General features: G+C 43.5%; 4 protein-coding genes across 13 annotated transcripts in view; 2 read left to right on the top strand and 2 right to left on the bottom strand.

The window, feature by feature from the left end:
* Nucleotides 1-3,943, top strand: part of LOC119010383 (glycine-rich cell wall structural protein 1.0-like) — a 10,553-nt gene extending 6,610 nt beyond the window's left edge. Inside the window, exons 1-5 of one of the 5 annotated variants that reach the window (XM_037082496.1) lie at nt 1,866-2,026; nt 2,211-2,276; nt 2,350-2,436; nt 2,754-3,353; nt 3,396-3,943. In XM_037082496.1, the coding sequence (XP_036938391.1) occupies nt 1,972-2,026; nt 2,211-2,276; nt 2,350-2,436; nt 2,754-3,353; nt 3,396-3,832 (1,245 nt within the window). In that variant the 5' untranslated portion in view covers nt 1,866-1,971 and the 3' untranslated portion in view covers nt 3,833-3,943. Of the gene's footprint in view, nt 1-1,865; nt 2,027-2,210; nt 2,277-2,349; nt 2,437-2,753 lie in introns of those variants that run through there. The other 4 variants (XM_037082497.1, XM_037082495.1, XM_037082493.1 and 1 more) reach the window with 4 other exon arrangements.
* The window catches only part of mrpl38 (mitochondrial ribosomal protein L38), a 26,798-nt gene extending 10,589 nt beyond the window's left edge, over nt 1-16,209 (bottom strand). The window contains exons 1-9 of one of the 4 annotated variants that reach the window (XM_037082504.1): nt 15,893-16,015; nt 15,338-15,526; nt 15,089-15,220; nt 14,774-14,976; nt 14,484-14,556; nt 14,141-14,186; nt 13,331-13,489; nt 12,338-12,474; nt 11,946-12,203 (exon numbers count right to left, since the gene is read on the bottom strand). In XM_037082504.1, coding sequence (XP_036938399.1) covers nt 12,067-12,203; nt 12,338-12,474; nt 13,331-13,489; nt 14,141-14,186; nt 14,484-14,556; nt 14,774-14,976; nt 15,089-15,220; nt 15,338-15,491 — 1,041 coding nt within the window. In that variant the 5' untranslated portion in view covers nt 15,492-15,526; nt 15,893-16,015 and the 3' untranslated portion in view covers nt 11,946-12,066. Of the gene's footprint in view, nt 1-11,945; nt 12,204-12,337; nt 12,475-13,330; nt 13,490-14,140; nt 14,187-14,483; nt 14,557-14,773; nt 14,977-15,088; nt 15,221-15,337; nt 15,527-15,834; nt 15,857-15,892; nt 16,016-16,075 lie in introns of those variants that run through there. The other 3 variants (XM_037082502.1, XM_037082500.1, XM_037082501.1) reach the window with 3 other exon arrangements.
* Nucleotides 6,325-8,991, bottom strand: LOC119010379 (protein rtoA-like). 3 transcript variants are annotated; one of them, XM_037082477.1, is made up of 5 exons: nt 8,851-8,991; nt 8,548-8,613; nt 8,387-8,473; nt 7,003-8,050; nt 6,325-6,846 (listed from the first exon to the last, which is right to left on the bottom strand). In XM_037082477.1, exons 1-5 carry the CDS (start codon nt 8,903-8,905, stop codon nt 6,438-6,440), a joined length of 1,665 nt encoding a protein of 554 aa, XP_036938372.1. In that variant the 5' UTR covers nt 8,906-8,991; the 3' UTR covers nt 6,325-6,437. The 3 variants fall into 3 exon arrangements, with proteins under 3 accessions (XP_036938372.1, XP_036938375.1, XP_036938374.1); XM_037082480.1 differs by having other exon boundaries at nt 6,325-6,811; nt 7,268-8,050; nt 8,851-8,989; XM_037082479.1 differs by having other exon boundaries at nt 7,003-8,035; nt 8,851-8,986.
* On the top strand, nt 16,131-24,925 carry trim65 (tripartite motif containing 65). The gene is made up of 9 exons (XM_037082481.1): nt 16,131-16,269; nt 16,565-16,660; nt 17,106-17,557; nt 17,688-17,783; nt 18,503-18,733; nt 20,290-20,458; nt 20,575-20,664; nt 20,922-21,139; nt 21,873-24,925. Exons 3-9 carry the CDS (start codon nt 17,129-17,131, stop codon nt 22,179-22,181), a joined length of 1,542 nt encoding a protein of 513 aa, XP_036938376.1. The 5' UTR covers nt 16,131-16,269; nt 16,565-16,660; nt 17,106-17,128; the 3' UTR covers nt 22,182-24,925.

The raw sequence follows: 24,925 nt of genomic DNA, 5'->3' as shown, positions 1-24,925 counted from the left end.
TGTGGATAGTTGTTGCCAGAAGACAGAAGTGGTCCACCTTAACTGTCTTCAAAGTTACGTCGCATTCAGAGATTGATACTTCTCGGCTGCCATGACGACTGGGAGCGGAACAAGCCACTGCTAAGGTGAGTTGTTCAAAAACTCTCTTTTTCGCAAACTCTGTGTACACAAACGATGTTCTCAATACTCGTGTTCATGTGTAGAGACCCTGGTGATACTATGAGCAAAGTTTCATGTTGTGTCGAGCCTTCCTAGTGTTTTCAAAAACATTTTGATGCTATCGTAAAAGTGCCCCTTGCACTCCCACTGAAAATTGAAAACACGGTAAATCTTCAAAGTGCCTCTTTTGTCGTAATAATAATTTTTACATGAAGGTTTGACTCATATAAATGAGTGTTTCACTTTAAAGGCTTCCCAGGGTTTCCCCCAGTGTATTATAAGGCTTAGGGATATTTTAATTTCCCACCGCCAGGCTAAGCATCGTTTATTTATTTAAATTGCGACATCTTATGGTCACCACGTGAACACATGGCGGGTCTGAGATCAGGTGTCTTTTCATCACCCAACGCCCCACACCCAAGGGCAGACTGGTGTACAGGGACAAAAAAACTCTATCGCAACGGCCAACAGCATTGTGGTCCGCTGGGGGGGCTGGGTCGGCTGGCTGTTGTCATGATATGCTATACCTGTGTTCATGTATCATTGCCTATGATGATAGCCAATCACATTTTGTCCATGTGGGTAAGTCCCACCCATCTCTTGGGCTGTTGCAGCTGTCACTTGTCAATCACACTGCACTAAGAGTGCAAGACAGCTTTGGTGGATTGGGGGCCAGCGCTGTCTGGGCAGATGGAACATAAAAAACAAGCCCAAAAGCGTGAAGGTGGTTCTGAAAAGCTTAGGGGAAAAAAATACAACAGCGTTTTCCCCTCCTGCTTGACCCTACTTCTAAAATAATTTTCAGAGATACCTCTTCCCAGCCAATTTCCTCAATTCTCTGAGTAGATCTTGTCTTTGGCGGTCACAGTTTCGTCAAGAAATCAAAGCATGTTGCGCTGTCTCAGGTTCCTGAAATGAACACAAGCCATAGAGCTTTTATTTCTTATTGAAGCTCCTTGCACTACTTATAGGCAAGATGTACTAAACGCTCATGTTGGGTCTCTCCACCATCACACCAGCATCAGTATGGCAGCAAACAGAAGCAACTGTAAACAATGCCACATTGTTTGAAATATATCATATGTCATACGTTGCTGATTATAATGAAATATCTATTATGAAATATCCAATAGGTAGCTTGCGCTATGTTTATGTTGTAGGCGTGTCAATCACTGCAGCATTCGAGCCAGTGATCAATATGGAGCATGAAGCCATAATTGGTGGTTTTAAATGACTTTACTGGCTCCTCAAGCAAGTAATTGCCCACCAATTAACTTTTAACACTGATTTAATGCAAGGCAGTATGGAATCACTCTAAACTCTAGTACGTCATTAATCTGTTACCAATAAGGCACCGCCATCAGTCAGTTGCTGGCCTGTATCAGGCCCCTGTCACAAAAAAAAAATGCTTCGCCGCCAGTGGACTGCCCTCCCAACCTACCACCGGGCTTAGCAAGTTTTCTGTGGGAAACCCCAGGCTTCCATAGCTGTCTGAAGAGGAGTGATAACACTTCCATTTTTTCCTTTTTTAATGGAGCTTTATCAATGTTTGGACCTAATGTGAAAGTGAATTTAATGTTGGAATGTCTCTCAAACATACAACCAAAACAAGGTATGAAATGAAATAAATCCAAAATGTATTATTATAAACAAATCCAAATGAACACCTGCTTGTTGCAGGAGGGGCTGAATTGCAGCACCTCTGAAGAAAGCTAATTAGAGCTGATGAACAACAGCTGTGCCACCTGCATGAGCGACTCTTTCAGAGTCAGTGTGTGGCACACGTAGCACTTCCTGTTGGTGACTGATGCAATGGGAGCTATTTGGGCCTTCTTTGTTTGTGTCCTGACTGTTTGGCTTGCCAAAGGTTTTCACCCTTCTTTCTATTTCAAGCTTTTGGTTTTGTGTGTGTGTGTGTTTTTTGTTTGTAATGGAGTATAGAAACTGTAAGAGTGGGTTTGCATGATTCCAGGCAAAAACTTGAAATATGAAATCTTAGTTGTCATCAAACCACATGAACATCTGATTAACAGCAAGTGTGCTATCCATAGGCTCTTGTTGGCCAGTTGGTGGGACAAATAAAAGGAATGATCATGGGCTTCAGAGGAAGATGGAAGGTAAGAACATGAGTGCCCAAATCTTTTGAACTACTATCTGGCACTAACTTCATTTCTTCCTCTTGTACAACAGATTTGTCTCCTAATGAGCTCTCATTAAAGAAGGCCATTGCACTTCTCCAGTCGATGGAATCCAAGTTGGAGCAAGAGGCTAAGGCAGGTGAGCAGGTTCAACAAAATCCTACTTGGTGGAATGTGTGTGGAAACTTTTTCAGTTTCACAGTGAGCCTTTTTAGTTTAATGCATCTGTCTGGTGTTGCAACAAAATGCTTATGTATACAAGTATACAGCTGCTTTGACATCATGGATGCACTAATCTTGGGCAAAATGTTGTGTCCAAAAGACTTACTAATGGCCAGGAAGTTATTTGGTGTAAGTTTGATACAATTGTTTATTCAGTTGTGAATTCTCACAGCAATGTGTCAATGTAGAGAACATCACTCAGTTCCTTTGACTTCAGTTGTTTTTGTTAACCAGCTCTCTCACTTTCAGTACAACTGGAAACCAATGATGTGGAAGCTGAGTCACCAGTTGGCCATGTGAAACTTGTACAAACCCCGAACAGACCAAAACGGCTCCAAACTGAGAAGGATGTCCCTGTAGGCACGGCCATGGAAAGCGGCAGCTTCACCTTCACCTTCACCTTCCCCGCAGGCGGCAGGGCCATCAGTAACGACGGCAGCCGCAGCGCGGCCGACGACAGCGGCGACGGCAGAAACCTATTCCCCGGCTTCATCGGCGGCATCTTCCCCGGCAGTGGCGGCATCTCCGCTGGCAACGGTATTGGGAACGGCGGCATCTCCGCCGGCAACGGCAGGGGGAACACTGGCATCTCCGCCGGCAACGGTATTGGGAACGGCGGCATCTCCGCCGGCAACGGTATTGGGAACGGCGGCATCTCCGCCGGCAACGGCAGGGGGAACGGCGGCATCTCCGCCGGCAACGGCATTGGGAACGGCGGCATCTCCGCCGGCAACGGCATTGGGAACGGCGGCAGCAATATCCCCGCCGGTTTCGGCAACTTTGCAGGCGACAGCAGTGGCAGCAGCTTCAACAACGGCAGCAGCAGCGCGGCAGATGGCGGCAGCAGCTTCAACAACGGCAGCAGCAGCGCGGCAGATGGCGGCAGCTCCAACAACGGCAGCGCGGCAGATGGCGGCGGCAGCAGCTCCAACAACGGCAGCGCGGCAGATGGCGGCGGCAGCTTCAACAACGGCAGCGCGGCAGATGGCGGCAGCAGCTTCAACAACGGCAGCGCCGCAGATGGCGGCAGCAGCTTCAACAACGGCAGCGCCGCAGATGGCGGCAGCAGCTTCAACAACGGCAGCAGCAGCGCGGCAGATGGCGGCAGCTCCAACAACGGCAGCGCGGCAGATGGCGGCAGCAGCTTCAACAACGGCAGCAGCAGCGCGGCAGATGGCCGCGACAGCTACAGCAGTGGCATCTTTTCAGTCCCTTCACACAAAGGCTCGCTTCCTGAAGCCAGGGGCAGAGGGCACATGAAGGTGGGGCAAAAGCTGCAGAACAAGGCAAAGGCAGAGTCATCCTTGCTTTAGATCTTGGGATAATATGGTAATGCAGAATCATGCAGGAGTTCAGTTGAAGATATTTCTGTATGTCCCACGTTTTCTCTGCTTTAAATAAAACACTCTGATACGTGTACTTTCTTCCTTCCCAATAAGAGCTTTGGAATTGGTCAAAAAACATTACTGGGTTTTTGTGAAACGCAAATGAAACTTGGGTCCTTGTATCATCTCATTTAATTATTCAATCTGGCAAAAGAAACCAAAATCAATATTTCATTTTTCTGCAGGCACCACATTGAAAAACTGGTGATTACTTTCCCATTTTCAGCCCAAAACGGAAAATATGATAAAGGACACCAAATGAAAGAAATCTAATTTACATTTTTCCTTTATTGTTACGTCATTTCCCATGGTACATTTCTGCTGTGTGAGCAGGCTTTCCGCACGCGCAATGTATAGTCAGGGATCGCTGGTCGCTAATTGCGTTCTCAAAGGGTGGGGGTATATTACTGCGGTCAAGCCAGCCGTGGTTCGTGTTTGCTTGGTCAATTCAACCACACTTTAAATTTTTTTTTTTTTAGTGCATTTGTGCACTAACACTTAATGTAATCGTAATGAATCCGCTCTGACGGTGGGTCAGACTGCAGTTTCACATCAGAACCATGAAACAAACGAGACGTCTCCAGTCATTATTCCTGGTAATTAACTGAAGGTAGCAGGGAAGGTATCCTTCCGGATTTCAAAATAAAGGATGACGTGAGAGAGGGGAAAAAGTTTCCATAAGTAGTCCAAGATTCATATACCGCTGAGCTTAGTACTTCCCAGACTACTTGCATGCATACTATGAAGTACTTTTGCTCTGTATTTTTCGAGTAAATGTGTTAAAATCCTTAACATAGTACAAGATTAAGAATATTTCATCCAACTTTGATGTAGAATTTTAAAAATGCATCTTCCAAAAGGAGTCCATGATTCCTAGATTCCTTTACTACTTAACTTAGTACTTCCTAGACTACTTGCATGAATAATATTAAGTACTTTTACTGTGTTCTTTTTGAGTAATCCTGTGTAGTTTAAGTATTTTTGCCCAAATTTGATGTAGAAATGTACTTGTAACAGAGTTTCATTAGACTGTGGTTTTGCTTCCTTTTTGTTAAGTAAAAGATGAGAGTATTTCCTCCAACAGTGTGGAGATCTGAAACTTGGGTTCATGAGTGGAAAGTCATCAAACATTTACATTGCAATGTCATGTTGTGAAATCATTATTAATAAAAGGTAATGATTTCATAGTGATTAATGAAATTATTTAAAAGTATGTTATTATTGGTGCATTATGAATGTAAAAGCTTGAACTTGAGGGTTCTGCACAAACCCCTGATGTTGCAACTGGGAACTGCTAGAGCTTCTCTCCCAGTTTTGTTGGCACAGCTCCCAATGCTCCTATCAGCACTGGGACCTTTTTGGTCTTCACCTTCAACATCTGTTCCTTCAGCTCCTGGTACTTCTCCATCTTTTTGTGCTCCGTCTTCCTTATGTTACTGTCAGTGAGGATTAGCACATCTATCTCAACTGTTCTCTTCTGCTCCTAGTCAACCACAGTCAACGTCTGCTGGCTGAGGGTCAGCTCGCTTCTCAAGTTGTATTCATGGCCTTGCATGCTTGGGGAGTTATGACTGGAAAAAAGACCTGTTCATGAATCTAAGTTTCAGATTTGCAGTGTTGGAGGAAATACTCGATAAATACGATATTTTAGTTAACAAAAAGGGAGCAATACCACAGTCTAACAATACTGTCACAAGTGAATTTCTATCAAATTGGGCAAAAATACTTAATCTTGCTCTCTGTTAAGGATTTTGTCTCAAAGTATTACTTGAAAAGTACACAGTAAAAATACTCCATATTAGTTACGCAAGTAGTCTAGCAAGCACTGAATTAGGAAGTATATGAATCTTGGACTACTTATGGAAAATGTTTGGGTGTTTTTTTTAAATTCTACATCAAAGTTGGGTGAAATCCCCTTAATCTTGTCCTCTGTTAAGGATTTTGACATGTTTACTCAAAACATTTTGTTTACTCAAAAAGTACACAGTAAAAGTACTTCATATTATGCATAAAATGACCGCTTGCTATCACGGAGTAGCATTGCCCCTGAACAAGTCTAAATAGTTTTATAGCTACATGGTGCATTTTGGCCTAGTTTGTATTTATGCTTTTTCGTGGTGGAGATAATATTGCCATTGCCTGTCAGGCTGATATCACCGTTACTGACCCGATCAGTAGATCAGTGCTGCAAAGTGCTCTCCAGAAACTGACCAAAAAAGCAGCACAATCCTCACAGGCATACGTACAAAGTGTTACCTTGGCAAAACTTTGATACAACTCTGGCCATAAGGTCTCAGTGTTTGCAAACAAAAACCAAGTTTCATTTGCTTAGCACAAAAACCAAGTTTCATTTGCTTAGCACAAAAACCCAGTAATGTCTTTTAACCCACATCTGGGAAAGAAGAAAATAGGGAAACATAGTCAGTTAAGTTTTTATTTAAAGCAGAAACCTTGGGACATACAGAAATAAACTGAGCTCTTGCATGATTCCGCAACCCTGTTCCCTACTTTATCAGTGTGGTCACAGCAGTTATTAGTTCTGGGGTTTGCTGGTGATAGATGCACTACCGCTGCGGCTGATGTCGTTGCCGCCCCCATTGCCAGGGAAGGTGCCGCCATTGCCACGACCAGGGAAGATGCCGCCGTTGCCATTGCCACGACCAGGGAAGATGCCGCCGTTGCCATTGCCACGACCAGGGGAGATGCCGCCGTTGCCATTGCCACCGCCAGGGAAGATGCCGCCGTTGCCATTGCCAGGGAAGATGCCGCCGTTGGAAGCGCTGCGGCTGCTGTTGTTGCTCCTCCCGCCAGCTGCACCAGGGACGCTGCTGTCGGAAGCGCTGCAGCTGCCGTTATTGCTGTTGCAGCCGCCGCCATCAGCCATGCTGCCGTTGTTGCTGCCGCCGCCATCAGCCATGCTGCCGTTGTTGCTGCCGCTGCCATCAGCCATGCTGCCATTGTTGCTGCCGCCGCCATCAGCCATGCTGCCGTTGTTGCTGCCGCCGCCATCAGCCATGCTGCCGTTGTTGCTGCCGCCGCCATCAGCCATGCTGCCGTTGTTGCTGCCGCCGCCATCAGCCATGCTGCCGTTGCCGCCGCCGCCATCAGCCATGCTGCCGTTGTTGCTGCCGCTGCCACCGCCATCAGCCATGCTGCCGTTGTTGCTGCCGCCGCCATCAGCCATGCTGCCGTTGTTGCTGCCGCCGCCGCCATCAGCCATGCTGCCGTTGTTGCTGCCGCCGCCGCCATCAGCCATGCTGCCGTTGTTGCTGCCGCCGCCATCAGCCATGCTGCCGTTGTTGCTGCCGCCGCCATCAGCCATGCTGCCGTTGTTGCTGCCGCCGCCATCAGCCATGCTGCCGTTGTTGCTGCCGCCGCCATCAGCCATGCTGCCGTTGTTGCTGCCACTGCCACCGCCATCAGCCATGCTGCCGTTGTTGCTGCCACCGCCATCAGCCATGCTGCCGTTGTTGCTGCTGCTGTCGGAAGCGCTGCCATTGTTGCTATTGCTGCTGTCACTGTGGGCAGCGCTGTGGCTGCTGTTGTTGCTCCTGCCACCAGCGACGCTGCTGTCGGAAGCGCTGCAGCTGCCGTTATTGCTGTTGCAGCTGCCGCCATCAGCCATGCTGCCGTTGTTGCTGCTGCTGTCGGAAGCACTGCCATTGTTGCTATTGCTGCTGTCACTGTGGGCAGCGTGGTGGCTGCTGTTGTTGCTCCTGCCACCAGCTGCACCAGGGACGCTGCTGTCGGAAGCGCTGCAGCTGCCGTTATTGCTGTTGCAGCCGCCGCCATCAGCCATGCTGCCGTTGTTGCTGCTGCCGCCATCAGCCATGCTGCCGTTGTTGCTGCTGCTGCCACCACCATCAGCCATGCTGCCGTTGTTGCTGCTGCCGCCATCAGCCATGCTGCCGTTGTTGCTGCTGCTGCCGCCACCACCATCAGCCATGCTGCCGTTGTTGCTGCTGCTGCTGCTCCCGCCTCTGGCTGCACCAGGGAAGGTGCCGCAGTCCATGGCAGTGCATACAAGGACATCCTTCTCAGTTTTTAGCTGTTTTGGTCTGTTCAGGGTCTGTACAAGTTTCACATGGCCAACCGATGACTCCACTTCCACATCATTGGTTTCCAGTTGTACTGAAAGTGAGAGAGCTGGTTAACACAAAAAAAAAAAAAAAAACCTCAAGTCAAAAGGAATTGAGTGATGTTCTCTACACTGACACATTACTGTGAGAATTCAAACATTTGTATCAAAGTTACGCTACACCAAACAACTTCCTGGCCACAAGTAAGTCTTTTGGACACAACATTTTGCCCTTAGTCCATCCATGATGTCAAAGCAGCTGTATACTTGACATTGTGTGGCAATGTAGTTTAAGCATTTTGTTGCAACAACCAGACAATTCATTAAACTGAAAAGGCTCACTGTGAAACTGAAAAAGTTTCCACACACATTTCACCAAGTAGGATTTTGTTGAACCTGCTCACCTGCCTTAGCCTCTTGCTCCAACATGGATTCCATCGACTGGAGAAGTGCAATGGCCTTCTTTAATGAGAGCTCATTAGGAGACAAATCTGTTGTACAAGAGGAAATGAAGTTAGTGCCAGAAAGTAGCTCTCAAAAAGGATTTGGGCACACGTGTTCTTACCTTCCATCTTACTCTGAAGCCCATGATCATTCCTTTTATTTGTCCCACCAACTGGCCAACAAGAGCCTATGGATAGCACACTTTCTGTTAATCAGATGTTCATGTGGTTTGATGGCACGATATATCTCAGACTAGTGACAACTAAAATTTCATATTTCAAGTTATGCCAAAGTGTCCTCTAGCATTTCAAGTTTTTGCCTGGAATTGTGTAAACCCACTCTTACAGTTGCTGTACTCCATTACAATTAAAATAAATAATAAAACACAACACCAAAAGCTTGAAATAGAAAGAAGGGTGAAAACCTTTGGCAAGCCAAACAGTCAGGACACAAACGAAGAAGGCCCAAATAGCTCCCATTGCATCAGTCACCAACAGGAAGTGCTACGTGTGCCACACACTGGCTCTGAAAAAGCCTCTCATGCAGGTGGCACAGCTGTTGTTCATCAGCTCTAATTAGCTTTCTTCAGAGGTGCTGCAATTCAGCCCCTCCTGCAACAAGCAGGTGTTCATTTGGATTTATTTATAATAATACATTTTGGATTTATTCATTTCATTTTCATTTCGTTTTGGTTGTATGTTTGAGAGACATTACAATATTAAATTCAATCTCACATTGGGTCCAAACATTGATAAATCTCCACTGATAAGGAAAAAATGGAAGAGTTATCGCTCCTGTTCAGACATCTGCGGAAGCCCTTAAGGGACAATGTTCACAGACTCACACTTTAGGATGTTCACAGACTCACCAAACTTTAAGCTTGAAGCCCCACCTCCTACATGCTCATACATGCATGACATTCGGTGTGCAAATGAAACATGACCAGATGCACGAGAAACCCCCTTGGACTCATACTCTCAGTCTAACAGGAAGTCTGTTACAGCAGACTTCTATGTGCACGCCCTCCGACAGCGCCACAGCCCGACATATGTGGGCGGAGAGGGGGAATATTAATGCTTGCAGCTTTCATTATTATTGTATCTGCATTTATATGGCACATTTCATAATTAGTACTTTATAAAAGACAAAGAAAATCAGACAAGGCAGATGAATTGAGAATAATGGATAATAACATGGAGGACATAAAAACAATAAAATTCAAAAAGATAACAGTATCAATATGTACAAGGTCACATATCGTACATTTCCTAAAGCTTGCACAAAAAGAAAGATTTTAGGGAGAGAGATTTGAAACAAAGTTAGTTCAGGTTAGAAGATCTCAAATGTATTTAGGAATGAGGCCATTCAAGACTTAAAAGCAAGTCTAAGGGCTCAAAGTAGCCTCAGGACATCGACTACATAATAGACCCTCGAGACAGTTCAGGAATCAAAACCACCTAGTTAAGGTGCAGGAAAAGCAGAAGAAATTCTCAAAAGCATTAGCAAAGACACGAAGCACAGTGACATCTGGTGGTATACAAAACATATAGCAGTGCTTTAAGACTGGAGCCGAAGCAGGACAACACCTCCCTGACTGAAACAAAGTTTCAATCTCATTTCATAGTGAAAATCCAGGAATCCTGCATTTGTTCACAAAATCTAGAATACTATTGCTTTTAAGTGCTACAATAACACATTGTTTCGCAATGCTGCAGTGCAATAATAAATACATCCACATATCTATACACGTTTATGCTAAATATGAATGTACCTTATTGGTGAGGTGTTGGGCCCAGTGTCCACTATGGACCAATGTATTTATACCTGAAGGTGTTTATATGACATTTCATTTGAGTTGAGTGGGACTCTTTAAACTACTACTTTGGTACTAAATTCTCCTTGATACATGATTGTTCTGACCAAGTTCTGCTACAAGCAGCAGCTTTTCTTTCATCCTGTTTCTGTTGTTTCTATCTCAGCTAATTTCCTATATTTTTATACACTGATACATTGCAAATATATTAGGCTGTTCATTTCACATATTATTTAAAAACACTGAAATCACATTTTTGCAAAACAACATCAGTGACTCAACTCGAGGAAACTTTTTGTTTTGTTTAATTTTTAGCGATGAACATTGTGTCAGGTGCGGGTTAGATCCTTGAAACTTCTAACATTGCAGAGCGTACGTGTGATGTGATTTTGATTCAGAGTCAGGATTATTTGTAATTCTCTACGTGACTTATCACTCTACGTGAGTTTAAATGTGAATATTTCTACTTTATATTTACTTTACTCCTCCATGACAGTACATTGAATATATTTTATTATTTATAATAAATTATTTTAATATTTTTTAGGATTTATGCCTCAGGAAACACTCCTCCTCTGAACCGCCACCTTACTGTAGTGGAGGGGTTTGAGTACCTGAATGATCCTAGGAGCTATATTGTCCGGGGCTTAATGCCCCTGGTAGGGTCTCCCAAGGCAAACAGGTCCCAGGTGACGGGTCAGACTAAGAGTGGTTCCAATGCCCCGATGACAGATATGAAAACAAGGTTGTTCACGTCGCCCGGAATGGCGTTTGTTTTACTTCACTTTGTCTATTTCCTTCTATAAATGTCTTATACAATACAGATCTTAAAAGGCCGTTTTCTCAAAATGAGTTTTTTCTCATAATACTCTGAGCCAAAAATCTCCACTTCTGCAGCACTTACATACAGCAAACTTTCAAGTTTTATTCCTATATTCTGACGGTTTTAACTGAGAGGTTGTTCTTATATCATTGACAGCCTGATTTATATAACAGTTTACTCCTAAAAACAGGGTGACAATTGTTTTTTAGGGCTGTTGAAAGTATTTTCTGATTTATGCAGTGATAAAAAGAGATATCCAAAATTCACTCTGTAAAAAACCTTTGACCATAATATGTCAACAAAATGATACAGGAATTTTAAATTTGGCTTTATCCAATGTTTAGATTTATGTTCTGGAAATGTATGCAAATTAGCACATATTTAATTAGATAATGCCTCATTTGCATATTTAAACATGCAATTTCAGAAAACTCATAATAATGCATTTTTGTGATTCTTCGTACAGTATGTGGATTCTTAGCCACATCAATCACTTATTTCTCAGTGAATAGGGTTTCAATTTGTACACCTGCAGCATGCATTCATTTAAGCAGATTTTGCAGGATGGTTAATGAAATTTATTTCACAGGTAGATATTTGTACTGTGTTGACTAAAATGTGTATGTGTGATTCCTACTGAGGCTGTTTTTCATTGGTTCATAGAATTTGTTATAGCTTGTAATTGGCTTGTAGTACTGATGGCATTTTGACAAACACAGGCCCAGAAATCAATCACTTCATTAAATCAGTCATCCATACTTTCAACTAAAATGTTTTGTAACAAGTACTTGATATATCCTGGTGTCTGTTATCAACAGACATGTGATCAAATAAGACAATTAACATAATGTCCTCAGCAGAGATAAACATAATTACAATCCCAGCACAGTTGAAAAATGCTTTATTCTTTCACAAATACGGCAAACGTAACTGCACATTTCGAAGGAAATGTGTTTTCCTCTTCTGTGTGTGTGTGTGTGTATGTGTCTCTGTCATTCTTATAATCAGTATATTCCATAGGTGTGCTCTTTCCCATCTCTGTATCTGTCCAGGTAGCGCAGGGGCTGTCCATGAGGGTATTTGACCTGTGGAGGGTGGTACACTGGAGGCCTGATGAACTCAAACACCGGCTCCTTCATGTCTGCAGGGAAGAGAAGACGGACCGGCTTTATTATCAACCGACTGAATATTGGCAGAGAAACTTCTTGACTGAGTTCAGACATTTTCCTCATCAACATGTCAGTGTTTTTGGTAATGAGCATTAGCATGACTCACTGAGTGTGTTGTGAAAGGTGTTGGTGACAGATTCATCCCACTGGCATTGGAAGAAGGCCAGACCCGCAGGTGTCATGTTATCCTGGTGCTTTCTGTAGAAATCCAACGTCTTGAATGTGCGATCCACCAGAGAATGGCTAGAGAAGAGAGGCAGCAACAGCTTATTGTCTAACTTCATGTTTGACACAGAAAACAACACATATGCTTGCAATTAAGTTCAGCTGACAAAAAAACGTGGAACTTTTATGCTTAATAAAAGCTGATTGTAGATTAAATGGCATCTTTAGAGGGATCTCTAGAACCCGCTAATCACCAACAGATGCAGTGTGAATGTAAATGATCTGGATTTACTCCTCAATAAACCCTGCAGACGTCATGGGTATTTATTGCCTCTCGCCCGGCTATGAAATGAACACATTAATGTACTCTTCTATCCTCCTTCTCAGGCGTGATGATATCATGTGTGTTGAAGTTACGGCTATTGACTTGCTAATATCTTTCCATCCTTTTCTGTAAAGCTGCGAATGAACATCGTTCAAAGAGAGACAGACGTTAAAAGATGTTAAAGAAGTAACCATTGTTTGTGGGAAACAGCTAGCCTGTCTCTGTCTAGGTAATAATGTCTGCCTACCTGCACGGCTAAGGCACATCACATGTGGACAGTGCTTAGTTGCAGAGTTGGTCTGGTACAAATTTGACTACATAAGGCCCTGATGCGCCCCTGACAACAACTTAAGAGCAAAATAAGTAATCAGTGTACGAAGTGGTGGTTGTTTTGGTGACACACACTTCTGCAAGGCTCAAATGACTTTGTTCTTTGTTGGCAGCTTGTAGATGTTTTTAGGCAGCCTGTATGAAATGACTCTATCAAAATCTGGCTGCAGACTGATGTAATAACTGTGTGCAGAGCTCTTTGGCCTTCCAGTTTAATATCACACAAATAACACACAGAGCATTGGTTTCCTTTCTGTATGTTAAGTGCATAGTGCTCACCATGGCAACGGCCTGACATCCTCCTGGAAGTTGATGATTCCCTCTTGCTTGAAGAGGATGTAAATGTAGCGGTGGAAGCCTGTTCCTCTGGCAGGGAAGGGAGGCAGGTAGTGACACAGCTCCTCCCCAGCCTGCATCGCTCCACCTGGTATGTTCCCTCTATGGAAATGTGGGTAGCAACAGGCTGTAGAGGTTATCCTTCATCAAAACTGTAATTACTCCTTTCTACCACTTCAGAAACATTTGTATGTCCACATATTAAACTGACACTTAAGATGCGCACAGAGAAAACTTTTCCCCTTCAGCTGCTGAATGTGGAAATCAGCCTTCCAATGTCAAATCAAGTCATTCTGTAAAGTGCAGCTCAGGAAATGTAGTTTGTATGCATGCAGTACATTTAAGCAGACATGTGGAGGGGAATTACAGAACTCTCTGATAAGGAATCGAAATGCTGCAAAATCACTGATCAACTTAAGACAATCTATAAAGAAAAAATGACACATGAACTTACAGAGTAACATTTATGTGAAGATGACTATTATTGATTGTCTCAGAGTGTGTACTGCTGAACTTTCATATGATTTGAGATGAAAGGTGAGCAAAAACGGATAGCCATCTTTATCTACAGAATCTTGTGTTATTATTAGGAAAGCAGCAGTTTGTATAATTTTGTTCTGTTTCGAAATGATATACTGAAATAAACAAAATAAACCTAGATGAATGAATGAATTGTACTTTTAAACCTCCCTGTTAAGGCGACTTGGTCAACATGTTGCTTCTAATTGTGCTCTACAAAAAAGAAGTACTCACACAAGCCAGTGGATGTATTCTGCCTCATTATCCAAAAGATGCTCATCTGAAAGAGACCATAATTTAAGTGTTGGTTCATTCCTGAAAGGCGATTACATATTGCATAATAAACTGATTATTTAGTCAATAATATGTCAGAGAATTGTGATAAATGCATGTGCTATCATAAATGATGAAGAAAAGAAACAAACCCTGACATTTAAGAAGCTGGAAACAGCATATATTTGATGTTTTTTCTTCAAAAATGACTGGAACGATTAACTGACTACCATTGAGCTATACTGGACAGTTGTAAAGTATCCAGATCTAGTGATCTGATCCTCCTATGAAAGCTGACGCTAACCTGGACAGGTGAGCAGAAGGGTCCACAGGGAGTCCTCCTCTGCATTAAAGCTTATCTGAGGGACAGATGCCGCCTGGGGAAAAAAGCACAGCGAAAAATACAGTCATTTGGAGGTGGGCATGAAAGAAAAAGAACAAGTAAATAAAAAGCAATACAGATATGGTGTTCAGGGAGAGGATACACTGTCAGAAAATGGAAGCGGATGGTTGAAATTTCGGTGGCCTTCACCCCTGAACATTGACACCAGAGCTAGATCCTGACACTGTAAAACTTCAGCTCCTTTAACATACTTCAGTTGGTGTCAGTTGATTCCCATAATGCACTCCAACACTGCTGTCCTGGCCATAGGAGATCTGGATTGGGACTTGAGGTAGAAAATAAGCCATGGGGAAGAGATCTCTGAAGACCCCATAGTGTTCTGCCAGTCTCTTTACATGAAACGGGCCGCTGCTCTTCTCCCAGAATTCCTGCACTTTGTCCAGAGGGATTTTAACTGGTGACACAAAGAGAGAGAGAGAGAGAGAGAAAGAAAAGGTGAACCACTTTATTCGCTTGATAATAAAAAGCTTGAGTACACCCGTTCTGGTGAGTGTGTTTGAGCTTACAAGTGTGCAGACGAGAAGCCCTCTCCAGCTCCACGTTCTTCTTCTTGTCTCTCATCACCTGCTTCCTCTCCCTCACCTCTTTGGTCCTGTTGGGGCGATAGTACGGCAGGCCAATGTCCACTTGCTCCGAGCCTGCAACAGAACAAGGCTGATTCAAACAGTCAAGTTTCAAAAGGTTGACAACAATGACGAAGTCCTTGGCCGACAAGTTTCACACCGCCAGAGAAGCACTCATCCTTTCTTCCTCACCGTGCTCAGGATCCTCTTTTTCCACATAGCCTCTGTAGGTCTTCCACCAGACAGGCTTGTTCTTTGCTTCTTCAGCTTGTCTGAGGTAACGAGTGTAACTGCGGTACTTCTCTACCGATTCCAGGTTTCGCACATCAATGTCCTCATTGGGCATTGGACCCAGAGGACGTACCCGTCTGCACAGGAAGGCTGTCGGGGGGGAAACAGTAGTTAGTTTGTTTTGGTGCAAAACAAAAGGAAAAGTTTGTCATGATATCGACTTATCACTGCCATTATTGATATGTCTTTATTTATTAATGCCCTGGTTTGTATTTATTTTCTGTTACTGCTCATATCTTATATTCCATGTCATAGACCATTAACCGCCTTCGTTTTAACATCTATGCTACTAAACTCAATTCAAATATTAGCTAGTTTTACGCTAAGTCGGATAGTGGTAACTGATATGTGATGGTAACGACTGATAACGGTAACTGACATGTGAGATGTGAACTGACAGTATCGCTGTTACCACTCGATGCGCTTCGCCTCGTCTCTCGTATCAAGAAACATTACCCTCCTCACGTAGAGTCACTAAGTTCACATTCTTCTGCGAGTTCGGCAGGATGTCTTGCACAGCAGCGTTTAACGAGGGACCGCTTCAGCTTATCGCACGGCACACACGCACATGAAGTTCAGGGACATAATTCGTAAATGTATCGTCAACACGATATCATAAGTGTGAAATCGTTACAATACCTGTTGTGACAAATGTCCTCGCATTATTGACCCCTAAATCTGTCCCAGTCCGCAAGGAAGCGGCACAAACCGTGCGCAGCGCCATCTTGGAGCGAGACTTTGCAGAAAATACGGTGGCCGAGAGGAGCAAACTGAGTCGGCGCACGTAGTACCGATTGACCGTAATAGAGTAGTAGAAAATAACAGTAATTATGGTAAGCTTCGCTCGCATACTCAGCGCATTTTTTAAATTCTAGCCATTTTCACACACATCTATTGTACAAAATGCGATATATAACGTAATGCTTTGTTTTTTTAGTGATTAAGTATTAGCTACTGTTAAACAAAACGTAATAACTGTCATTTTACAATGTAATGAATGAGTGACTGTAACCGGTGAACATTCCTGTCGTAAATCTAATGTAAACCTTCTAACAGTAGTAGCATTAAATAGCAATTAACTATCAGGTCGTGTTGGGTCGTTTATGTGTTTGTCGATATTCCCAACAGCACGTGAAAGCATCATTATTGCGTATGCCGTCATCAGAGAAGCTTCATCTGACGAGAGTTACACTTACGCTGTGCACGAATGTATCTGTTGATGTGGTAAGAATGAATGTTTTGTTGTGTTCTGTTATATCTAGACGCTGAGCGTGAAATTGTGTGTTAATGTACATTTGAATCACCAGACCGTGTTATATTTAGACTATTATTGGTCCCCAAGAGTCCTAACTTACGCTAACAGACTTGATGCCAGGCTAACGTTAGCGTTAGCTACGTTAGCCTTTCCTTTCACTTGGCTGAGTTAATGTGTGATATTACTGCTTTATCATGGCTTTGTTATTGCCCAGTCTGATAACTGGCACTAATAGAATTGGGGCAATTTAATGTTTTTTTTTTCTTCCCTGTCTGGGAAAGTGTATTGATATATGCAATATAAAATGTGATATTAACCTGTAAGTACTGAGAGGTTAAACCGTAAATTGACATTACTGTTATTGTGTGGTCTGTTGGATGGATCAGCCTCTTCCCTTTCTTCTATTTATCACAGAGGTGTCAGCTTTTTCCTCAGTGATGGATTCCCAGAATTCCAACTTGACCTGCATCATATGCCTGGAGCGTTTCCGAATCCCTGTAACCATCCCCTGCGGTCACACCTTCTGTCAAGCGTGCATCACCAAGCATTGGGACACCAAGAGCAAGTCTGATATCGGACCTCAGTGCCCTATCTGCAATGAGAAGTTTGCCACCAGGCCCATCCTCAAGCGTAATGTGTCCCTGTCAGTCCTGACTGAGGCTGCGAACAGCAGCAGCCACTCCTGTAGAGAGCTGCACATGAGGGGAAGTGAAGGGGCCAGAGCCATGCAGCTGTGTGATCGGCACAAAAAGCCTCTGGTTTATTACTGCAGGCAGGACAGAACATCTGTGTGCTGTGAGTGTGGCATCTCTACGTGCGAGAGCCATGAGAAGGTCTTGCTGGCGGCGGAAAGGGAAACTCAAGAGGTAAAGCAACACAATGCTATCACAAGAGTGGACCCAGTCATTACACTGTCCACTTTTCACCAGCATCATAGGTGATTGCGATTGTGACTGTGTAAACCTACTGTCTCAATGCAATGTGTTTTCTTTGCAGCTGATGCTGGAAAGGAAGAGTAAGGAGGTGGGGAAACTCATTGAAGAGACGGAAAAAAGTATGAAGGACTTGGCTGAGAACATCAATCAAGCCAAGGTGAATGCTCAATAGAAGACCTTTCTTATGTGAAAATAACCCTTTAAGGAACAGTTCACCAGAAAATAAAAATGTTGTCACTGGCTACTCACGCTCATGCCAAAGTCAAGGTTAAGTTAAGTCTCCATCTACTTTAGTTCCAGAAATGTTTTGTGGGCTACAAAACTTCACCCGACTTTCCATCAGCATGGGGGTGAGTAGATAATGACTAAATTTTCACTCTCGGGTGACCTTTTCCTTCAAGGTTTCACTATGTCTTACTATTTTTGTCAACATTTCAGAAATGTGACTTAACGCAAAGTTTTGGAGAGAATACATAGTTTGGGAGTCCTGTAGTTCAGGGCTTTGTTCTTCTGTGTTCTCCAGTAATCGAACAGAAACAGTTCTCTGCTCCATTCCTCCTCCGTGATTGATAGACTTTTAACAAAGTTCAGTCATCCCTTAATACGTTTCAGACTGATCCAATGATTTCAGCAGTGCTGACTCTCAGCAGCTAACCACAGTGGAACTCCCTCCAAATGTCTCACAGTTAAATGCAATTTTAAAATGAAATCAGGCGATTGATTATTCTCCTTGCATATCAAAATAATTATAATGTGTTTGCATGAAAGGATCAGGTAGCGACAGACAAATCTTCAGCTCAGAAACAATAAACCTGGAGGTAAAGGTGTTCACACTTCTTTAGAGAAGGTATCTGATTCTGTATTTACCATCAACAGGTGACTCTCCAGCAGACGTCCACCTGGGTAAATGTCAAGTTCTCCACCCTGATGAAAATACTGGCTGAGAAGCAGGAGGCTACAGAGCTCTTCATTGAGGCGCAGCAGGAAGGTGCCATCAGTGAGGCAGAGGCTTGGCTAGCTGAACTTGAGGAGCGCTCCAAGATGCTGAGAGAGAGCCAGGGACAGATAGCAGATGTACATAGCCTTTCTGACGCAGAGCTCATCAAGGTCTGTACCCCTGCTGTTATTAAATCATTCATGCAGCTTCTTAAATGGAAACATTGTAATCTAACACTATGACTATACTGCACTTCAAACAGAGCACTGCCTGTCAATAAGTCATGTATCATCTGTCAGTGTGAGTGTGTTCACATGAAGGTGGTCACCTTTGTTTACTTAGTTTAGTTTTCATAAATGTATTTATCTCAGGGACTAAGTACTAAATACACTGATTTCAAAAACGTGGAAAGATTGTTGGTACCAAAGTTAGCCACTGTCCTCTTAAGTTCATATATGCTGTATGCTTTGTCTGCAATGCAGACGAGAAATGAACACAAACACTGCTGTTTTGGCACAAGACTAAGAAAAAAGAACAATAATGAAACTGTCAGATGTCTGAAAAAAAGGATAGATTCAACTCTGTCTTTGGCTGTAGGTGCCTCATAACAAAGACGTAGTTAAAAACAGCACTGTGAGTGAAGAGTTTTAATCGCCTTGCACTTCTGACCACACCCAACAGTGGGGATAAAGCTCTCAGCATGCTGAATATGCCTACTGCTAGATGGCAGCACTGCAACTGATACAAAGCTGTCATGACTTATTCTCCAAAGTTTGAACTTGTTAAGGGACTTAGTTATGTGTAGCTTTGGCAGCATGTTTATGTATGAAGGGCATGACGGCATCCTACACAGAACAAGAAGCACAGTTAGTTACTAGAGCTGCAAACAGTTCAAAACTAAAATAAGAGTACACAAAGCGCACAAGTTAGTTATTGTTACTGCTGAAACTCAGTATGTTGTCACAGGAATGTCTGTTGACTACAGGTTGAGCACATATGCTGTTTGCCAGAGCTGGACTCTGGCATTGTCAGATTTGACAATGTCGACTCAGTAATTTGATGTTGATAATGATATAGACAATGTTCGGTTTCAGTTGACATTATTGGCAGTGTATTAATTTACGGTCATGCTCAAAAGTTTACATCCACTTGTAAAGAGCATGTACAGTTGCATCTAAAAAAAAGAATTCCCTCTTTTTCTGTAACTTAATTCAAAAAAATGAAACTTTCATATACATATTAGATTCATTACACAAGAAGTGAAATATTGCGAGCCTTGTTTTGTTTTCATTTTAATGATTAAAGCTTACAGCTCATGAAAATGAGAATGTTACATAAGACCGATCAAAAAATCGGATTCATAATACAGAAATGTTGACCTTGTGAAAAGCACGCTGATGCATGCACTCAACAGTCGGGGCGCCTTTTGCACAAATTGCTGCAGCTATGCATCTTCCTCTTCCTCTTGACAATACCCCATAGATTCTCTATGGGATTCAGGTCAGGTGAGTTGGCTGGACAATCAAGCACAGTAAAACCATATATTTAAATATATTTCAAATATTTTTCCCCCCCCATATTTCTATGTGAGGTGGGCAACTCTGTGGTAACGCCTTTCAATATAATGTAGTCCATCATTAAACTACTGTAAGCTACAACCTCAATAATGAATGAATAAATAAATAGATAATAAACGGTCATGGTCAGAAGTCTGATCTCTTCACAGGAATCAATGGTCATAGAAGTTCCACGTCTCAAGGATATTCCCACAGATGTAACGCCCAACCTTCAAGATCGACTGAACGGCGTCACAGACGTCCTGTCCAGAGTCTCCAAGCTGTTGTCTGAGGACCTCGAGAGAGCTGTGAGCACTGCCGTGGGTCTGGACAAAGATGGTAATCTGCCTTCAGGATCGACTTACCCTCTGTAGCAATTGACAGCATCCTGATCTGTCAGCAGTCTCTGCCTTGATCGTTTCAATTGTTTTCTCAAGCCTGTAATTGGTCTTCAGGTTCTCCTCAGGATAAGAGGCCAATCCTGGCTGTGGTTCCCAGTCCAGCTGCTCCGTGCTACCCTGGCGGGAAGGAGGGCCTCAGTGCTTGTAAGTCCTGTCTAACATTTGAAACTGCAGCTTTGCTTTATTTACCTGGTTCTGTGGTTCTTCTGATTATGAATCATTTGAAAAAGTGCAGAAGGGGAATGAGCTTCAGCGCGTGGATGACATATATTATGAGCCGTCAGAAGTGAGGATAGCAGAGGTCATACAGCGCCTTACTGGAGGAAAAATAAAAAACGTGTGAACAGTGAAGATATGAGTTCCTGCTTCAATCGGTCGGATTCCTTTCTGTCTCCTTACAGACCGATGCTCTCTGACCTTTGACCCTCGCACCGCCAACGGGCACCTGTTTCTGTCCCAGGAGAACCGGAGGGCGGAGCACCTGACCTCTGGCCCGCGACCCGTCCCAGCTCACGAAGCCCGCTTCGATCACACCTGGCAGGTGCTCTGCTTTCAGGGCTTCACCCACGGACAGCACTACTGGGAGCTGGAGGTGTCCAAGCCCTGGGCCTACCTCGGGGTAAAGAAGCATGCATGTCGTGTTTATAAACTGTTCGGGCCCTGACACACCCACCAGCGGTCGTCCGTCAGCCGGTGTTGGTCTGATAAAGAGCATCTCTGGCCCCAAGTTGTTGTGATGTTTCCCGCATACTAGGCACTAAACATCCCTTGTGATGTAATGGTAATTTTGATTACCCAACCATTACCCACCTTTTTGACGCAGGGCTGTGGTTCTCATACTCATGCTTTTTACTTACATGGGTTGCAAGAATGAACAGAAAATGAAAGTTTCTTGTTGTGCTTTAAATAAAAAAAAGATTCCACAGCCATGCTTATCAACTCTGTGAGACTGTATACAGGCACAGGGGGAGCTTTAAGGTAAACGCTAAGATCAACACGCCGAGAGTCTCCAGATGACAGTACTAACACGCTGATGTTGAATCAGGTATATTTATCATGTTGGTCATTCTGGTTTAGGATGTTAGCACTAATCATGTCATGCAGCTGAAGCTGGTGGGGATGTCATTTTTATTTTGTCATAAAACAGTTTTGGACAACTTACAATGTTTGCCTGATGATGAAAAAGCAGACAAGTCAGCGCTGCATCAGCTCTTACAATTCATGCTAAAAGAGAACTTGAAAGTATCAAATCTATCAAATGTTGTTGTTGACAGTCACACCCCTCCACAGCCCCGTGGTGTCCTCAGCCCTGGACACAGCTCACCCACATCCTCTCCCTCCCCTCTCGACAGGTTACCTACGAGACCATCCCCAGGAAGGAGAAGGGCAAGAGGTGCATGGTAGGTATGAACGAGTTGTCCTGGAGCCTGCAGCTGGACGAGCACCAGATCAGCGCCTGGCACAACGGCCGGCGGGAAACCCTGGTCGGCCACTCGCAGCACAGCCGTATCGGCATGCTGCTGGACTACGAGGCGGGGACGCTCACCTACTATGGAGACGGGCAGACCAGGCTCCACGCCTTCCACTGTGCCTTCACCCAGGAGCTGTTCCCTGCCTGCTGGATTGGAGAGGGGGTCAGCATCACCCTCTGCTCCACATGAAATGACTCAGAAAGTGAAGCTGCAAATGGAGCTTGGTAATAAGAAGCACTATAAAACACGGGCACTAGCAGACTCAGAATAGAGGATCCCCCTTAACCTTCTAGGAGTTTTTTTTTTCCCTCTTGACACTGACTGCCTTCCTACATTGTTCTAAACAGAAAAAACTGATGAATTCTCTCCTCCAAAACTGGCTCTAGCTTTGGCGTTTTCACATCATCATTTACCACATAACAGTAACAAAGGAAAATGTCACAAAGTGAGTTTAAAGACAACACTATTTCATTCTGTTTTTTTTCTTCTTCTTCTCCTTTTAAGTGCTTATGAAATACCCTTCAATTTTAGATAGATGTCTGCTTTCAGGTTGGAAAATAACAACCCAATATGTCAGACTATTGTACTCTCAGTACACACAGTGTCCTTGTTCTCCTTTTGCTAGGTAATACACATTTCTCACAGCAAGTGACTCATGAAATTCGATCATGATCCATTGAATCCACATACATGCGGAGATCAAGCTGTTGTATGCTGTGTGATTATTTTTGACAGCAGAGAGGCTCAGAGAAACAGAGGAGTTGAGTGCTGTCTACTGTGTTGTTTTCAGGGTGCAGGACTACAATTCCCCCTGCACATGTGGCAAATCTGGCTTGTCTTGACAAATTTGTACAGCACTCGTCAGATTTGACTGTGCCTGACTCTGCCAAGCTGCTTCTATGAAACAGTCAGTCATTTTTTTGAGATCTGCTTTTTTGCTTCCTTGATGAGCGGCATGAGTGCAGTCGTGTGAGAGTTCATGTCTGCACGGTAAATATGAAGCTGCAGTCAGTGGCCATTTATCTTTCCCTAGCTTAGCATAAAGACTGCTAATAGGGTGAAACGGCCAGGCTGGCTCTGCTCCAGCCAAGTGAATCAGCCTACCAGCACCCATAAGGCTCACTAATAAACGTGTTGAACCTTGTTGCTTGGCAGAGATGCCAGTTAATCACTACACCCATAAATAATCATAACCTTGTTTGTACACTTTTGTTTATTTATGGTGTAAACACGATTTAATGTATTAAGTAGTGAGCTTTGGTGGTGGCTTTTGTTACCTTTGGACAGAGTCAGACCAGGTGTTTCCCCATCTCCAGTCTTTATTTTAAGCTCATGGCTTTAGCTTTATATTAAAGGTGCAGTATATATGAATTTATACATTTCTGGTGTTCAGTATGACACTCTTAGCAGTGTCACTTCCAGCGGCCTAGAAACCTATCCTCTGCACAGTGGACTAAGCTAACGAGCTTATGGCAGCTACAGCCATGGATGGGTTAAGAGAGTAGTTAGCTATTTCTCTGATGACGTGCTGCTCTTTATTTGTGCGGAGTGAGAATTCAACAGTCGGCCAATTCTTACCTTTAAGCATCAGCAGGAGGTGGCAGCCATGATTTGACCTGTTTGAATTCTCTGAATGCTAAGGGAAGGTGCTTTAATGCTTTCTTTGTCCTTTTCAGCACATAGGGTACACTGGACCATCCTTTACAAAACCTGATAATGCTATCTCACAATTCCTTATAAAGTCTAAATGCAGTTGGATTTTCATAGCACTGCGGTTCTGAATTCTTTCCGTGATCTCACTGCATTTTCCTGTTAGGTCAAGAGAAAGTGTCTAGGGAAAGACATAGGACATAATGCATTTGGTAGAAGCCATGGAACGTTATCATGGCACCAATCACCTAACTCTCTGCAAGAAATTGAATAAGGGTATTTTCGTAACGACTGCCTTTTTTTTTAAATCCAACCTGATTTCTCTAAAATGAAGATGGAAGTAGCTGAAACCCCACCTGAGACATACAGTATACACACATATACATGTCATTGCACTGTAGTACTGATGAGAAAGAGTAGGAGACAGTTTTGCAACACTATAAGAACACATTTGTTGAGGAATTGTAAAAGCAGAACCTACAATCACTTACATCCCACAATATCGCCCAAGCTGTCAGAAATCTGGCAATTGTACTGGTTATACCTGAATTTGGAAAATTACAATTGCAGCCTCGGGAAAGAAAAGAAAATTTTGAATCATGCGTGTACAACCTCATCTCTTGCTCAAATTCAATACACAGACCTCTGCAGGGCATAGCAACCACTGACTACAGTTAATTTCATTAGACACCGTGTCGGTAGAAGTACAATACCTCCTTGTTGTGCACTGGCAACAAAACAGTGTTTGAAGGCTGTATGTCACTACTGAGAATACAAAACCGAAAATGGAGCATCATTTTTTAATCATCTTGGGATCTGAGCATGACTGCACAAACAAATCGCCCTGTCTGTACAGTCTCAAACCTGTGATGCTGGCAGTGTTGTGATGGAATCTGCTGTACTGTTCAAATGTTTAAAAGTACTTTTGCCCTTTTTCCTTATGAGCACTTCGAGGGCACAGCTGTGACGTTTTGGAATGTGGAGGCACTCGGGGTTCAGGACATTAATTATTCTTTGGGAAACTGCTGTGGATTTGCACAAATTGTCCGGAAGTGCAGACGAGGACTACTGACTCTGAGAAGGGGGGAAAAAAAGCACATTTCCAGGCTCTTTCCCCTCCTGCTGACTCTGGAACATGTTTGTTAACTATACAAATGCACTAAGCTGTGTTCAAAGTGGAATACCCATCATTGTGTGACATAAGACATGCTCTGTGTAGAAATAAAGACAGGTCTGTTTCACATCAATCAAGATCCATTTAATAAAATCAAATCCAATGCGTA

This window comes from Acanthopagrus latus, chromosome 20, assembly GCF_904848185.1.
Source record: "Acanthopagrus latus isolate v.2019 chromosome 20, fAcaLat1.1, whole genome shotgun sequence".
Classification (NCBI taxonomy): Eukaryota; Metazoa; Chordata; class Actinopteri; order Spariformes; family Sparidae; genus Acanthopagrus; species Acanthopagrus latus.
Note: the sequence above shows the minus strand (reverse complement) of the source record. Positions and strands in the feature narration are given on the sequence as shown.